The following is a 17788-nucleotide window of genomic DNA, read 5'->3' on the forward strand; positions in this document are numbered from 1 at the left end:
GGCATAGTGCCTATACTATTTTAGAAAAGAGATAAACCAGCAGTGCTCCTTGAAAGCACATGGTATGGCATTCTAAGTATAGATTTTTAACAAACAGCTAATAAGAGCTAAATATATAGTGAGTTTACTATGTGCCAAAACTGGACAGAGTTGCATTATATGCAATAGAGCATACAGATTAGAAAACTGACACTCAGGAGACAAGTAACTGATCAAGGTCATTCACACAGTTATTAGTAATGGAACTGGAATTTGAACCTGGAGAGAATGACTCTAGAGCCTGTATTTACAGAGTGAGTAGTTAAGAGTATGAGCTCTGAAGCCAACTGTCAGGGTCTAAGTCCAGCCCCTGCCACTTAATAGAGAATAACCGCAACATTTATATGAAAGGATTACTGTGAAAATTAAATAAGTTAATATATATAAAGACAGATCAGTACCTGGCACACAGTAAATGCTACATACATATTACCTACTATTAATTTAACCAGACTGACTCCCAAACAAATGAATAAAGGTACATGAGACTTTCCCTAAGGAAGGAAAATGGAGCCTAATTAACATTTAAGAAATGTGTAACCAGAGGGTTCCTGCCAAGATGGAGGCGTAGGTAGAAACGCTTCGCTTCCTCACACAACCAAAAGAAGAATAACAACCAATTTTAACAACCAATTTAAAAACAATAAACAACCAGAAGTGCCAGAAAATCAAACTGCATGGTACTCCAACAACCAAGGAGTTAAAGAAACATTCAAACAGACCAGTAGGAGGGGGCAGAGACGGGCAGCCAGGCAGAGAGGACCAGTGGCAAGGCAGCAGACCACACAGGCCAGGGGGGGGATGGCTGAACAGGAAACTAAAGACTCAAAACCTCTAGCTGTAGAATATTGTGGGGATTGTGACATTAGGAGAAACTTCCAGGCTCACAGGAGAGTTCATCAGAAAGTGGGGCTAGGGCAGAGCGAGCGAGTAGCATTGTTCCCTCTCTGTAGCCTCCCCGACAGGCAGCGCCACAATGCAGCAACAACGTGGGGTGCCCAGGCCTGGCAAATACATAAGGCTCTGAACCCTTACGACTTAACAGGTGCACCAAGACCAAGAAATCTGGCCCAAATGAAAGAACAGATCAAAAATCCAGAAAAAGAGCTAAGTGACAAGGAGATAGACAACATATCTGATGCAGAGTTCAAAACACTGGTAATCAGTATGCTCACAGAATTGATTGAGCATGGTCACAAAATGAAGGAAGAAATGAAGGCTCCACAAAACAAAATAAAGGAATACGTACAGGGAACCAACAGTGAAGGAAAGGAGACCAGGGCTCAAATCAAAGATTTGGAACAAAAGGAAGAAACAAGCATCCAACGAGAACAGAATGAAGAAACAAGAATTCAAAAAAATGAGGAGAGGCTTAGGAACCTCCAGGACATCTTTAAATGTTCCAACATCCAAATCATAGGGGTGCCAGAAGGAGAAGAGCAAGACTAAGCAATTGAAAACTTATTTGAAAAAATGAAAGAAAATATTCCCAATCTGGCGAGGAAAACAGACTTCCAGGAAGTCCAGTAAGCCCAGAGAGTCCCAAAGAAATTAGACCCAAAGAGGAATACACTAAGGCACATCATCATTAAGTTACCCAAGATTAAAGACAAAGAGAGAATCTTAAAAGCAGCATTAGGAAAGGATAGAGTTACCTACAAAGGTGTTCCCACAAGATTATCATCTGATTTCTCAAAAGAAACCTTACAGGCAAGAAGAGACTGGAAAGAAGTATTCAAAGTCATGAAAAGCAGGAATCTACATCCAAGATTGCTCTATCCAGCAAAGCTATCATTTAGAATGGAGGGGCAGATAAAGTGCTTCCTAGATAAGGTAAAGTTAAAGGAGTTCATTATCACCCAGCCCTTATTATATAAAATGTTTAAGGGACTTATCTAAGAAAAAGAAGATAAAAAACATGAACACTAAAACAACAACAAACTCACAACTATTAACAACCGAACCTAAAAAAAAAACAAACAAACTAAGCAAACAACTAAAACAGGAAGAGAACCACAGAAATGGAGATCACATGGAGGGTTATCAGTGGGAGAGAGGTAGAAAAGGTACAGAAAAATAAGTAGCATAAATGGTAGGTAGAAAATAGACAGAAGGAGGTTAAGAATAGTATAAGAAATATAGAAGCCAAAGAATGTATATGTATGATCCATGGACATGAACTAAAGAGGGGGAATGTGGGTGGAAGGCAGTATACAGGGTAGAGGGGAATACAGGGGGGAAAACTGAACCTAAAAAACCCCAACAATAACAAAACTAAGCAAACAACTAGAACAGAAACAGAATCACAGAAATGGAGATCACATGGAGGGTTATCAGTGTGGAAGGAGGGGGGAAGAAGGAGAGGAAAGGTACAGGGAATAAGAAGCACAACTGGTAGGCATAAAATAGATGGGGGCAGGTTAAGAAGAATATTGGAAAAGAGAAGCCAAAGAACTTATATGTACAACCCATGGACATGAACTAACTGGGGGGTGGGGAGGAATACTAGATGGCGAAGGAGTGCAGGGCAGAGGGGGGATAAAGTGGAGAAAGCAATTGGGACAACTATAATAGTATAATCAATAAAATATACTTAAAAATAAAATAAAATCCTAGCTCCCCCCAAAAAAGTGTGTAACCAATTTGCACAAGAACTTTATATCGGAGTATCATCACTACCTGCTCCTGACCATTGTTCTTTTAGCAAGAAGAGCAGCAGAAGCAGCAGCAGCAGCAGCTGTATCAGGAGGAGGGCTATGAGCAAACTCATGTGGTTGCTCTCCATCTGTTCTAGCAATACCTTGTTTTTTTATTTTTATTTTTAGAGAGGGGAATGGAGGGAGAAAAACATCCATGTGTGGTTGTCTCTTGTGCACCCCTTACTGGGGACCTGGCCTGCAATCCAGGTATTGTGCCCTGACTGGGAATCGAACCACCAATCCTTTGTTCACAGGTCGGCACTCAATCCACCGAGCCATACCAGCCATAGTGCAATACTTCATTTTTAAAAACTCATGCAATTTTATGAAAAAGAAGATAGAAGCCTTAATAAAACATATTATCCAACTGCTGCTTTTCTAACTTATGAGTTAGTGCAGGTGAACTTGATACACGAGTAGTGTCAAGTTAGAACGCTACAGCCTGAACCCAGGTGTCGCCCAGTGTTGTGCAAATGTATTCATGTAATGAACAAAACTGCTCCAGCAGGTCGGACATAACTTTCCCAACTCAGCTGTGAAAACCATTTAGATATGTTGTGTTTTTCATAAGATCCTCCACGAAATCGCAAGTTCTCTGATTGTACTGGTTCGCTGAATGCCAACCAAAACATTTATGGAATGGAGCTAAATCTCCCATTACTTACCTGAGACAGGTATTTAACTCTGCCCATGCACTACTTCTCTGCAACATCCTGTCAGTTCTGCCCCGTAGCAAACTGGCACCCGGATGACTTCATCACTGCATTTCCTCTCAAAATGCCTTAGCTTTTACATGCTTTTCTAACTTAATACATTTAAACCCAAAATTATTTCAAAATGCCCTAAAAGCCTCAAGCTAATAGAATCATTTATGTAGTAAATTATGATACACAAAAAGAACATACTATGCAGTTATTAAAAAAAGCAAAAACTGAAAACAAGCATAATTTCCTTGAAAAGAATAGTTAAATAAACTATATCCACACTAAGCAAGATAAAGAGAGAAAGACTGAGACTCAAAAAAATTACCCCAAGAATAGAAAAATGTTTTATGATATACACAGGGTGGGGCAAAAGTAGTTTTACAGTTGTATGTGAAACAGAGTTTATTATAAGTGAATTATTATTTATTAATTATTTTATCATTTTCCATATGAACAACTGTAAACCTACCTTTGCCCCACCTTGTAGTTTAAAAAAACACAAACAGAAGGATACCAGGATTACAGTGATGTAAAACGATGCATACACGCGGCTAATTTATAAGGAACCAGGATGCACAGAGAACCAGAATACATGATAAAACAAGGAAACATAACAAATTCTCTCAAGAATAGATAAACAGATGCCAGCGATGACAGAGATGTTAAAATTACCAGACTTTTTAAAGCAGCTATTATGACTATGCTCCATGAAGAAAGGTAAACACATTTCAATGAACAGAAAGATAAAACTTCTCAGCAGAGAAACTGAAACTAGAAGAACCAATGAAAACATTTACATGTAAAATATGTATTATGTAAAATTAAAAATTCACCAAATTGACTTAAGAGCAGAATGGATTGACACAGGAGACCTAAAGACAGAACAACAGAAATTGTTAAACATGAAGAACAGAAAAAAAGGAAAGAAAAACAGCGACCTGTAGGACAGTATCAAAAAGTCTAACATTTGTGTTACTTTAGTCCAAGAAGAGGAGAAAGACACTGGGGCAGAAAAAAAATCTACAAAATAGAATGCCTGAAAACTTCCAAAGTTGGTGAGATTCAAGTTCAGCAAACACCAAACAGGATAAACTCAGAAAAAAAAAATGCCTAGACATATCAAATCAAACTGCTGAAAGCCAAAGAAAAGGAAAAGAGGCCAGAGAAAACATATTATAAACAAGAGAACAATGATTTAAATGACCACAGAGTTATTTTTAGAAACCATGGAGGCTAGAAAAAGGGGAATAACATCTTTAAAATACTTAAGAACTATCAACTTGTCTGGCTGGTGTGACTCAGTTGGTTGGAGCATTGTCTCATAGATCAAAAGATCATGGGTCCGATTACCAGTCAGGGCACATACCCAGGTTGCAGGTTCAATCCCCAGTTGGGGCACATATGAGAAGAAAATCAATCAATCAATCAATCAATCAATCTCTCTCTCTTTCTCTCTGCAATAAGAAAAATATTCTTGGGTGAGAATAAAAGAAAAAAAAAACTATCAACTCAATAGTCTCTATCTAGCAAAAATATCCTTCAGGAATGAAGAAAAACAGAGAACCTGTCACCAGAAGGCCTCCTTTTAAAGAAAATGCTGAAGAAAATTCTTTACGGCTGAGAGACATGACACCAGAAATAGTTCTTCGGGAATAAAAAAAGCAACAAGAATGGAAAATATCTAGGTAAATATAAAAAATATATATATCCCTGTGAAGTTCTTTAGAATATGAATGACTGTCACAGCAAATACTATTGCATTATCTGGTGGGGCTTTCACTGCATGTAAATATAATATATATTACAACTATGATATCAAAGTAAGGATGGGGCTTGGTGATTAAATAAACCTATACAATAGCAAAGCTTTTATATTTTATTTAAGTAGCACAACACTATCTCTAAGTAGACTTGGAAAGGTATATAAAATGTAATCCTAGAGCAAATGCCAAAAATATATAAAGAAATATAATGAAAGCCAGTTGATAAATTAAAATAGAATGTTAAAAATATTCAAATTATCCAAAAGAAGCAAAAAAAGAGGTACAAAAGAACAAAAGAGAAAAGTAGAAAATAGAAAGTGACAGAACTAAAAAAAAAGTATATCAGGTATTACATCAAATGTATATTGTTTAAACACCAAATAAAAGACAGAGATTTCAAACTGGTTAGCAAACAAGACTCACCTATAATCTCTGTACAAAATAGCCACTTAAATATAAAGATATAAATAATTTAATAGTAAATGATAAAAAAGATAGACATGCAGACACTAATCAAAAGAAAATCATGATGGCTATATTAGTATCAGACAAAACAGACTTCAGAACAAGGAATATTACTAAGGATAAAAAGGGACACCACACAGTGATAATTGGGTTAATTCCAGGTTAATTCACCTAACAACAGAGCTACAAAAGGCATGAACCAAAAAGTGAAAGAACCAAAAGAAGAAATAGACAAACTGACAATTAAGAGTTTCAATAGTCCTCTCCATTCCTTTAGAACAAGTAGAAAAGTCTGTGAAAACAGAGAACATTATCAAACAACGTGACCAGACTGAAAGTCATAAAACACTTCACTCCAAGATCAGAATACAAGTGTGTAGGGAACATTTACCAGGATGGACCATATTCTGGCCTATAAAACAGGGTTCAATAAATTTCAAAGAATGGAAATTACACAAAGAATATCCTTGAGCCAAACAGAATTAAATGAGAAATTATTAGCTGAAAGATATCTATAAAAATCCCCAAATATTGGGAAATTACAAAACACGATTCTAAATAATCCAAAGATCACAGAATAAATCATAAGGGAAATCAGAAAATATGTTGAACCTTCTGCACAGCTAAAGAAAACATCAGCAAAATGAAAAGGGAACCAACCATATGGGAAAATGTATTTGCCAATGACACCTCGAACAAGGGTTTGATCTCCAAAATACATAAAGAACTCATATGACTCCACACCAGGAAGACAAACAATCCAATTAAAAAATGGCCAAAGGCCCTGGCTGGTGCAGCTCAGTGGACTGAGTGCCAACCTGTGAACCAAGGAGTCGCTGGTTTGATTCCCAGTCAGGGCACATGCCTGGGTTGCTGGCTGGGTCCCTCATAGTGGGTACTCAAGAGGCAAACACACGCTGGTGCTTCTCTTCTTTCCTTTCACCCTTCTTTCCCCTCTCTAAAAATAAATAAATAAAATCTTTAAAAATATATATTTTAAAAAGTGGACAAAGGTCCAGAAGAGACATTCTCCAAGAAGGACATACAGAGGGCCCAGAGACATATGAAAGGATGCTCAGCATCACTAGTCATCAAAGAGATGCAAATTAAAACTGCAATGAGATACCACTTCACACTGGTCAGAATGGCCATCACAAACAAATCAACAAACAACAAGTGCTGGCAAGGATGTGGAAAAAGGGGAACCCTAATGCACTGTTGGTGAGATCCCAGACTGGTTCAGCCACTGTGGAAAACAGTATGGAGTTTCCTCAAAAAAACTGAAAATGCAAATGCCTTCTGACCCAGTGATTCCTCTGCTGGCATTATACCCTAAAAATCCTGAAATGTCAATCCAAAAGAACCTATGTACCCCAATGTTCATAGCAGAACAATTTACAATAGCCAAGTGCTGGAAGCAGCCTAAGTGACCATCAGTAAATGAATGGATTAAAAAACTGGAATATTTACACAGTGGAATACTACATACAGCAAAAAGAAAGAAGGAACTCCTTACCCTCTGCAACAGCATGGATGGAACTACTGAATATAATCCTAAGTGAAATAAGCCAGGCAGTGAAAGACAAATACCATATGATCTCACCTGTAAGTGGAACCTAATCAATAAAACAAGTGAGCAAAACAGAATCAGAGACATGGAAGTAAAGAAGAAACTGACAGTGACCAAAGGACAAGGACCATGGGGGAGGGGCGGGGGCAGGATTTTATGTGGGAGAAGGAGGCTGAGCATGTCAGGGGAGAGCACTGGGGGAAATATGGGGACAACTGTGATGGAACAACAATAAAAACTTTTTAAAAATATGTTCGATCTGAATAACAATGAAAACATAACAAATAAAAATTTGTGAGATGCAACTAAAGTAGTACTTAGAGGGAAATTTATAGCACTAAATATTTATACTACAATGTAACTTCAAGCTTAAGAAAACTGCAAAAGAAGAGCAAATGAAACTCAAAGCAAGCAATATAGAAAGTAAAGAGCAGAAATCAGTGAAATGAAAACAGAACAACAGAAGAAAAAGAATATCGGTAAAACTGAAAGCTGGTTCTTTGAAAAATACCAATAAGCTTGATATACATATAGCCAGACTGACCAAGAAAAAGAGAAGATACAAATTACCGACACGAGGAAAGAAAGAAAGGGAATCAGTACAGATAAGTCAATATCACAAACAACCATATGCCCATAATACCCGCAACTTAAGGAAATAAAACAAATTCCTTGAAAGACAAAAAGTTCTAGAAGTCACTCCAAAGGAATAGATAACTTAAATAGTCCTACATCAATTAAAGAAATTGAATTCATAGTTAAAAATCATCCAAGAAAGTAAGCTGGCTTCACTGACAATTTCTACTGAACATTTAATGGTGAAATACTATATCACCTCTAAATAAATTCTTCTAGAAAATAGAGGGTGAGAGAACACTCTTCGACTTATTTTATAAGGTAACATTATCTGATGCTAAAGCCAGAAAAGAAAATGACATTAGAAGAAAAGAAAATTATAGCCCTGGTCAGTGTGGCTCAGTTGATTGGAGTCCTGTCCCTTAAACGAAAAGGCTTTGGGTTCAATTCCCAGTCAGGGTACACCTAGGTTGTAGGTTCGATCACCAGCTGATGTTTCTGTCTCTTTCTCCCTCCCTTCCCCTCATTTGCAATTATTCATGAGGGATATTGGGCTTCATTTAGTGAAAATTTCACTTGCCTATTTGTCAGGTTAACACTTTAATTTCCTGGGCAGATTTGAGCATTCCCAGATACTCTCTTATCTTGTTGCTATAGTACTAGGGCTTACCTCATTTGACTGTATACATAGCCCAGTTCAGCAGGTATGACAGGCTTCTATAAAATACCTCCCCCATTCCTCTCCACACTGAAAGACATCTTTACTCATTTATTAATGGGTGCTAAAGCCTGAAGCTATCACAGATATATACATATGGCACAACTTATCAAAAATTGTACATACTACTTCAAATGAGTACAGTTCATTATATACCAGCTATATCTCAATAAAGTTAGTAAGTTGGGGATTTTAACAGACAGCTTTCCTGAGTGAATTTCTGTTTCTGTGCAATCTACAGAAATCTGCCTGATCTTTCAAAGTCCAAGAAGGTTTGACCAGACTCTTTACTCACACTTATAGGGATACATGGCCTCTTTCAGAAATATGTAGTTATATCCACTATGGCCAAAGAGTACATTTTCAGTGAGCCAATCACCAAAAGGTTTGCAAAATTTTTATCTTAATGCCTACTTCCTCTTGTAAGTTATGCTAAAAATACATAGGTACATTAAAACTCCTGAAAATCCTGTACCTTCTCAAATCACACAATGTTCTTTGGGATCCAAGCTCTTCTATTCGCCGCTGTCAGCTCCCACCCACTCTTTCACTCCCATCTAACTGCATTCACTAAATCCACAAGCCTCCCTGTTCTCTCTCTCCTTCTCACAAACATCAAGAAAGGGCTACAGGGCTGCAAACCAGCTTTCTACTGAGATGAATTCTGAGTTCCTAAAGGCAAAAAACTCCACATATTCTTTCCCTGAGCAAGAAGACTATATTTTTATGCCAAGAAAGGGCACTAAGCAACTACAGAATCTTTTGTAGTATTTTCTTCTTATACGCCAAAAATCACAGCTGATGCGGAGAGGAGCAAAAAGAAAAGGAGGAGAGGAGTGAAAAGGAACAACAGCTTACCCATGGAGTACAGGTTGTCAAAGCTCTGGTGCATGCGGATAATCTCATAGTAGAGTTCGTCATAGCTGCTGGGGGTGGGCAGGAAGGTGTCGCCGTATGTGATAAACATATTAAATAGGTTCACAATCTAAAAAAGAAGCAAAAGTCATCATGCTATGAAGACTGGAAGGGTTATTATTATTCGTATACTGTAGCCAGCTCTTACTGGCTTGCAAGGGCTGATTGTTAAATTTTCAGGAATTTGTGAGCTAGTCAGTAAACAAATCCATTCTTAAAAAATAATTATATAAGCTTACAATCCAATAAATTATGTTAAAATGAAGGTGATAAATACTAAAATTATCTTGTCACTTCCTAATTACTTTCTCTCTTTTAGTATTATCTGTGCTCTTAAGGTTAATTTATCCCACTTCCATCTGGTATGTTGGGAATATCGTACAGTGCTGTGTTACTGCTCCTCTTTCACCAACTCTGCATTCAGTGATATGATGTTAACAGCTTGGAACTGGTCATGGTGGGTATAGTTTTACCATGGAAATCAGAAAAAGATATAAATCAGGACTGTTTCCCCCAAAATGTTAAACATTTATGAACACCTGAGAAGATCATAAAATGGCACAGCACCCTCCTACCACCCCAAATAACCAGTCAGATAAGCAGGCATCTGCAATGTCCCTCAGAAACTAAATGCAAACATGATGGAAACACTCATCTGGCTAGGACACCTCTGGAGATCTTGCTAGGTACCAACATAGGTACTACAGAGGTGCACTAGTCTCTCAACTGGAACCAAGGCTCACTACTTATACACAGAGATCTGACCTATACCTGCCGCTGCCAGACAATATATTCTCATAAAAAGGGAAGAGTCCCAGGTTTGCTAAAGATACAGGTGACAGTGGGGGCCACAATATGGAGAGTCTGATCCAAAAGGAAAATAAAGGCCTGGTTCCGCCTATGGCTTAGTCCCCAGAACCCAGCTCCTGTTTCAAAACAACCCATCTCTGCCTTAAAGTATATCTTCAGAAAAAGAAATATTTTTTGGTTACTCACCATAAGGGCTAATGTAAAAATGTTGTGTTTGGCCAAAAGTACAGTCTCATTTGACATAAGGAACTTCAGCAAATTTATCAAGGCTTTAAAAAAAAACAAACAAAAAAAGATATCAACAAGCTATTCAAAGCATAATCAATAAAGTTAAATGAAAGCAATAAAAATCAACTAGCTCTATAGAAATCTAAATAGGTCTAGAATGAGTGAGTCACAGCTACTAGGCACTTTTAAAAGCAGGTAAGATGGGTATATTGGAAGAAAATACTGACCTTCCCATGCACATGTCTGCCTATCTGCCCATAGGTGGTTTTTAAAAAATTTTTTGCCACTTCTTAAATAGCTAATTTTAATTAAGCTCAGCAGTTTGACTATAAAACACATCTTAAGTGCTCTAAATTTATTCCTGCATGGTGAGTTCCCCATCAAATTTGCACAATTTACAGGTCAAAATGAGGGTCCCTCTGTCACCCTAGGCTGCTAGCATCTCATGTCACCAAGTTTCAACTATGCACCTATTTCAAACATCATTATTAAGAGGGCCATTTTTAAATTCTAACTGGTCACCAGATGTGCCAGCTATATTGTAGAACTTATACCTGGGCTTTAGCTTGGGATGGGAAGAGAGCTCATGAAGAAAAAGAAAACAAGCCCTTAACTGTGCCCTCTATTCAAAAAGAAAGTGCAGCTCTGCTCTGTCCTTCCTCAACCACAACAACATGTACCAAAAAGGTCTTTTTCTGCCTGATAATCTTTAATGAGGACAGAGATTGCCAAAACCCAATCAATCTCAGTAAAGAGACTGCTGAGTGCCTAGGTTAGCAGAGCAGCTTTAAAGACACTTTGCAAATAAGTATTAAGCATAAAAGAAATTACCAACTTCCTTGTACTCTTCCACTGAGGGCTGTGAAATGAATTCTGCTTCTGTGCCCCTCATGACTTCTGGTCCTGTCTCAGCACCCCTATTTGATGGGATTCTATAAAGAAGGTGTTCCTCATATGTAGGACCCATGGACATGAACTAAAGGGGGAAATGTGGGTGGGAGGGGGTGTGCAGGATGGAGAGGGGTGAAGGGGGAAAATGGGACAACTGTAACAGCATAATCAATAAAATATATTTGTAAAAAACGGTGTTCAGCCCTGGCCAGTGTGGCTCAGTTGGATGGAGCATCGTCTCGTAGAACAAAGAGTCATGAGTTTGATTCCTGGTCAGGGCACATACCCAGGTTGTGGGTTTGATCGCTGGTGGGGGCATGTATAGCTGATCAATGTCTCTCTGTTTCTGTCTTTCACTCTTTCTCTCTCTTTCTATCTCCCTCCCCCCCCCGCCCACCCCTACCTCTCTTTAGAAATGCAATGAAAAAAATGTCCTCAGATGAGGATTTTTAAAAAATTTTAAAGAACGGGTTCAGCAGCTGAAAGCAATTGGTGGTCCTGTCTTCTCTCCCTCAACCCTCCTCACTTCCATAGACATAAAAAAAGGCTTGACCTCTCCTTTTCTAAGACCATATCTGCTCCTTTGCCAGCAAAGAAGTCAATTCCCCCATGCAGTCTGAGCTTTGTGTGAAGTTTACTACTCTTAGAGAAGAGACATGGGCTTTGATATGGAACAGCAGGGAATAATGAGTAGGAGTAAGATTCTCTGAACACTTGCCGTTTGCCACACAACACCCCTCACCCTCATCCTCTAAAAGCACAGTTACAGTAAAGAAGCAGCAGGCAAGGAAAAGTACAAGAGCCTGTCTACATTCTGTTTCTAAAGCCTGAACCTTCCCTTCAAATAGCAAAAGAGCCTTGCTAGGAATGAAAAGAGGTAGACATCCTCATTTATGAACTCTTCACCCCTGCCCCATCTCAAATTCTTGGAGGTTTCATAATGGAAAAGCAAATGAAAGGCAGCAGGCCCTTTTGATACGGTCTGTTAACAAGGGATCTGCTGGACTGGACCAAAGAGAAAGCTCACGGGAGGCCTTTCTGGATCACACAGCCTGCTTAGCCCCTACCAGGCGCTGAGAGAATGAAGGGGACTAGCTTCACATAACAAGGACTAGCAAAGCCAACACCTCTCTTGTTAATGAAGATCACTTTGCTGAGTTATTTAAGGGCTGTCCGCTCCACCCACTACCCAGGAGCTCAGACAAGCCCTGTTGATGGATAGATCACCTGACATTCACACTCTATAAACTCACAGGAGAAAAGAGGAAAGCACATGTAGCACTCTGCAAAACAATGGGTAGAGAGACAAAGCAGCTTTTACACAAATATAGCACACACAGCCCAAAGTTGCAACCTCAGCAGTGGTTATGTGGTAATTAAGGGACACCAAACCTGGAGAAAAGGCAGTAGAAACAAGGATTTATTGCCCCTCTGCAGTACTATAGTTAGTCTTGATCTCTGGGATTCAGAGTCAGGGATGACAAAGTGATAAATATTAGGGGAGGAAGACAGCAATTCTGGCACAATCCAAGAGGCGACCTGTGTCCCAACTGCAAGAGACATCAGCAAAGCCGAACAGTACTGAGCAGGAGGGTCTGGCACTGCACTCCTGAAAGGCAGTGCCAGGAACACCTGCATTCCGCCCTTGATAATTTAGGTCGGACCTCCCATCTCCCCTCCAAAGAAAAGCCAAGGTTTTATCACCAGAAAGTAGCCGTTCTCTAGCACAGGTGTCCAACCTTTCGGCATCTCTGAGCCACAGTGGAAGAAGACTTATCTTAGGCCATTCTGATTTTGTGATTACAAGACATTGTGACACAAAAATCACCAAAATACTTCATAATGTTTTAAGTAAATTTACGATTTTGTGCTGGGCCACATTCATAGCCATCCTGGGCCAAACGCGACCTGCAGGCCGCAGGTTGGACACCCCTGCAAGGGAATTCACTAGGCAGCTAAAATGCTCAAAGCAACCTTAAAATTGGCTGCCACAAGCCTCTGACATCAGGGACCACATTCCTCTCCAACGGAAAATGTCCCAAATATATTACGAAATAGTGCTTTTTTTCTTTCATCATCCCTCTGACTCTGTAGTCATTCTATCAACTGTTTGGTGTTCACTGCATCACTACACAGATTATCTTCTATGCTCTGACCTGATGGGATGAAGCTGATTACAGATTTTTTAGAGCCAGAGGCCATTAAATGGCCTTGGAGGCCATTTAATTCAATGTCCTTATTTTTGGATTAGAAAACACCCACAGCACCCCTCCAACACCCCAACTAGCTAGGGACTAAATTGGGACTAGAAACTGGTCTCCTTTCAGTGTTTTTTCCTACCATTCATTAAGGTAAGATTAAACAAATAAAGGTGCCAGATGGAATGAAATGTTAACGGAAAGGAACCTTGCCTATAAATGGTATGCTTAGACTTGCTGACGCTACCAACACTTCTCTGGACTCTGGCTCATAACTTTGTCCACCTACTGGCTGCTCCAGGTTATTTTTGTGTAGTATTTGGCTCCTTTTTTTCTCCTAGTCCTCAGCTAGTCAGAGCACAAGTGTTTACTGCCTCGTGCCTGCCTTTCTCCACTGCTCACTTTCAAAACCTAAAGACTCCCAGGAGCTTTTCTCAGCATAAACCACCTCAACAGGCCCTCTGTAGGCACTCTCATCTCTCTCCTTTAAATCTCACCTCTCACACACATCTTTCCATTTGTTTCTGCTTTCTCTCCTAGTATCTTAAAAAAAATAGGGGTTAAAACGTTCAGCCCCCAAGATGGAGGTGTAGGTAGATACACTTCACTTCCTCACACAACCAAAAGAAGGATAACCACCAATTTAAAAACAAAAAACAACTAGGACCACTAGAAAATCAAACTGTGTGGAAGTCCAAAAACCAAGGAGTTGAAGAAGAAACATTCATCCAGACCAGTGGGAGGGGTGGAGACGGACAGCTGGGCAGAAAGGACATGGGGCAAGGCAGCAGCTGGTGGTCCCTCATTCAAGTGCCAAAGAAGAACTGGGGAGAGAGACAGACTGTGCAACCCAGGGTTCCAGTGCAGGGAAAGAAAGCCTCAAAACATCTGGCTGTAAGAACCTGTGGGGGTTGAGGCAGTGGGAGAAACTTCTAGTCTCATAGGAGAGTCCACTGGAGTGGCCAGCAGGGTCCTAGAACATACACTAGCCCACTCACCAGGGAATCAGCACCAGAAGGGCCCAATTTGCTTGCGGGTAGCAGGGGAAGTGACTGAAAGTGGGGCAAGAGTTGAACGAGCAGCACTGTTCCCTCTTAAACCCCTCCCCCACATATAGCACCACAACACAGTGACAGGTTTGCCCCACCCTGGTCAATACCTAAGGCTCTGCCCCTTACAATGTAACAGGTGTGCCAAGATAAAGAAATATGGCCCAAATGAAAAAACAGATCAAAACTCCAGAAAAAGAGCTAAGCTATAAGGAGATAGCCAACCTATCTGATGCAGAGTTCAAAACACTGGTAATGAGTATGCTCACAGAATTGATTGAGTACAGCCACAAAATAAAGGAAGAAGTTAAAACTGTGCAAAGTAGAATAAAGAAAAACCAACAGTGAAGGGAAGGAGACCAGGACTCAAAGCAATGATTTTGACCAAAAGGAGAAAATAAACATTCAACCAGAACAGAGTGAAGAAACAAGAATTCAAAAAAATGAGGAGAAGCTTAGGAACCTCTAGGACAACTTTAAACTTTCCAACATCCAAATCATAGGGGTGCCAGAAAGAGGAAAGGAAGAACAAGAAAATGAAAACTTATTTTAATAGTGAAGAAAAACTTCCCCAATATGGCAAAGGAAATAGACATACAAGTCCAGGAAGCTCAGAGAATCCTAAACAAGTTGGACCCAAAGAGGAACACACCAAGACACATCATTACTAAATGACCCATGATAAGGAAAGAATCTTAAAAGCAGCAAGAGGAAAGGAGAGAGTTACCTACAAAAGAGTTCCCATAAGGCTATCAGCTAATTTCTCAAAAGAAATCTTATAAGCAAGAAGGGGCTAAAAAAGCCCTGGCTGGTGTAGCTCAGTGGATTGAGCTTGGGCCTGCGAACCAGACAATCGCGGTTCGATTCCCAGTCAGGGCACATGCCGGGGTTGCAGGCCGGTTCCCTGCAGGCCACTTCCCAGCAGGGGATGCACGAAAGGCAACCATACATTGATGTTTCTCTCCCTCTCCCCCTCCCTCCCCCTCTAAAGATAAATAAAATCTATTGGAAAAAAAAAAAAAAAGAAGGGGCTAAAAAGAAGTATTCAAAGTCATGAAAAGCAAGGACCTACACCCAAGATTTCTCTATCCAGCAAAGCTATCACTTAGAATGGAAGGGCAGATAAAGTGCTTCCCAGATACTGTAAAGTTAAAGGAGTTCATCATCACCAAGCCCTTATATGAAGTGTTAAACGGACTTACCTAAGAAAAAAAATCAAAACTATGAACGGTAAAATGACAACAAACTCACAACTATCAACAACTAAACCTAAAACAAACTAAGCCAACAACTAGAACAGGAACAAAATCATAGAAATGGGGATCACATGGAGGGTTATCAATGGGGAGGAGGTGGGAGAAAATGGGGAAGAAGGTACAGGGAGAAAGAAACATAATTGGTAGGTAGAAAATAGACAGAGGGAGGTTAAGAATAGTATAGGAAATGGTGAAGCCAAAGAACTTAAATGTACAACCTAAGGACATGAACTAAGGTGGGGACTAATGCTGGAGGAAAGGTGGGTACAGGGCAGAGGGGGATAAAAGGGAGAAAAAAATGGAACTGTGATAGCATAAGCAATAAAACATGCTTTGAAAAATGTAAAAAAAAACAACAAAAACCACAAAACCTTTCAGCTCTGTCTGCCTCCCAGGAAGAGGAAAAGTGCTGGAGATCGAGTTCAATTGCCAATGGTAAATGATTTAACAAATTATACCTATGTTATAAAGCCTCCATTAAAACAAAATAGGGTTCAGAGGGCTGCTGGGTTGGTGAACACATTTACATACAAGGAGGGTGATACACCCCAACTTCTTGGAAACTGAAGCTCCTGAGATCTCAACACTTCAAGACCTTGCCTCATTACCTCTTCATCTGGCTGTTCCTCTGTATCCTTTATAATACTACTTATAACAAACTGGTAAACATAAAAAGAAAACAGGATATAACTGTCAACTAAAACTTATTTCCCTCGCTCAGGGTTACTGCCTTCAAAATTATATATTGCACATGGGATGTGACTGGATCTGAATTTTACAGAGAACCAAGATACCCCTTTCTTTATGCAAAATCTGAACTGACACAAAAAAGTGGGAATAAACGATTAATAGCCAGGCTCACTGACAGTTATTATGTTAGGGAGCTCTACATAAGGTTTAACTGCAGGCCAGAAAAGAGAAAAGCCTCATGTCAGGGGCAGGTTCAAGGACAGTAGAAAACTGGCATTAAGGATCTTAGTGCCAACACACAAGTAGAGCAGAGCTCATGCTGGCTGGCTCCTGGTTCACCACTCTGCACACAAACACATTTTTAGAAAACTGCCCTTGATCCACTTGTCTCCTTTGTGTCATCTGGGCACATTACCAACCAAACTATTCCAAAGACAGTCACGGAAGTAGTAGTACATAGAGGAAAGAGTTAAGATAACTATAATAGATAAGGATTTGGTTGTATAAACATAGCACTGTTAATTAGTCATATACTTCTAAGAGTTTGGTATTAAGTACAATACATGTAGTCATTATAAACAGAATGGAGCAAGATATACTTTTTTTCTTTTTAATTTAAGCTTTTGATTTACTGTTTCGAATTTTTAAATAATAATTTTAAAAAGGAAGCAGGGGAGAAAAGGCTAACACAAACTCCTCCTCACTAAAGACTTGGCCCATAGTCTAAGATATTTCCAAAGAAGAACAGCCAATGTTATAGAAACTCAATGCTGCGTAAACAGGTTTGTCCATTAGGTGAACTATGACTGCTCATCCCCACAAACCAGAATGGCACAGCTTATTACAGGGAGTATGTTTCTGTATGAAGACTAGCTTGGTAAGCAAGACTTTCTAGGCCTTAGTAGACAATTTTCATTGGCCCTCATCCTCCACAGCCTTAGAAGCAGGCTGCCCCAAAACACCAATGCCAGACAGACATATCAAATAGAGGAATGCATCATATCTCCCTGCTGAGTGACAACAACTACACGTTAATACTTGTGCCAGAAACTCACAAAGTATTACAAACCTTCCTCTTTTCTACTGTCCCCTACCTGGTATCTTGAGACACTTAACCACAGCAATCACCTCCCCCAAATTACATTCTCTTTTCTAAGGGAGAAACACAATGATCACAAATAGCAAGTGAGGTAACATTTATTAGGTGCCTGCTATGT

At 39.6% G+C, this 17788-nt stretch overlaps 1 protein-coding gene across 3 annotated transcripts in view; it reads right to left on the reverse strand.

The window, feature by feature from the left end:
* The window catches only part of ARMH3 (armadillo like helical domain containing 3), a 181564-nt gene that overhangs the window by 84453 nt on the left and 79323 nt on the right, over positions 1–17788 (reverse strand). For all 3 annotated transcript variants that reach the window (XM_037159420.2, XM_037159422.2, XM_037159421.2), the window contains exons 21-22: positions 10446–10528; positions 9393–9519 (exon numbers count right to left, since the gene is read on the reverse strand). In XM_037159420.2, coding sequence (XP_037015315.1) covers positions 9393–9519; positions 10446–10528 — 210 coding nt within the window. The remainder of the gene's footprint in view (positions 1–9392; positions 9520–10445; positions 10529–17788) is intronic.

This window comes from Artibeus jamaicensis, unplaced genomic scaffold (genome assembly GCF_021234435.1).
Source record: "Artibeus jamaicensis isolate MK-2021 breed Jamaican fruit bat unplaced genomic scaffold, CSHL_Jam_final contig_490, whole genome shotgun sequence".
Classification (NCBI taxonomy): Eukaryota; Metazoa; Chordata; class Mammalia; order Chiroptera; family Phyllostomidae; genus Artibeus; species Artibeus jamaicensis.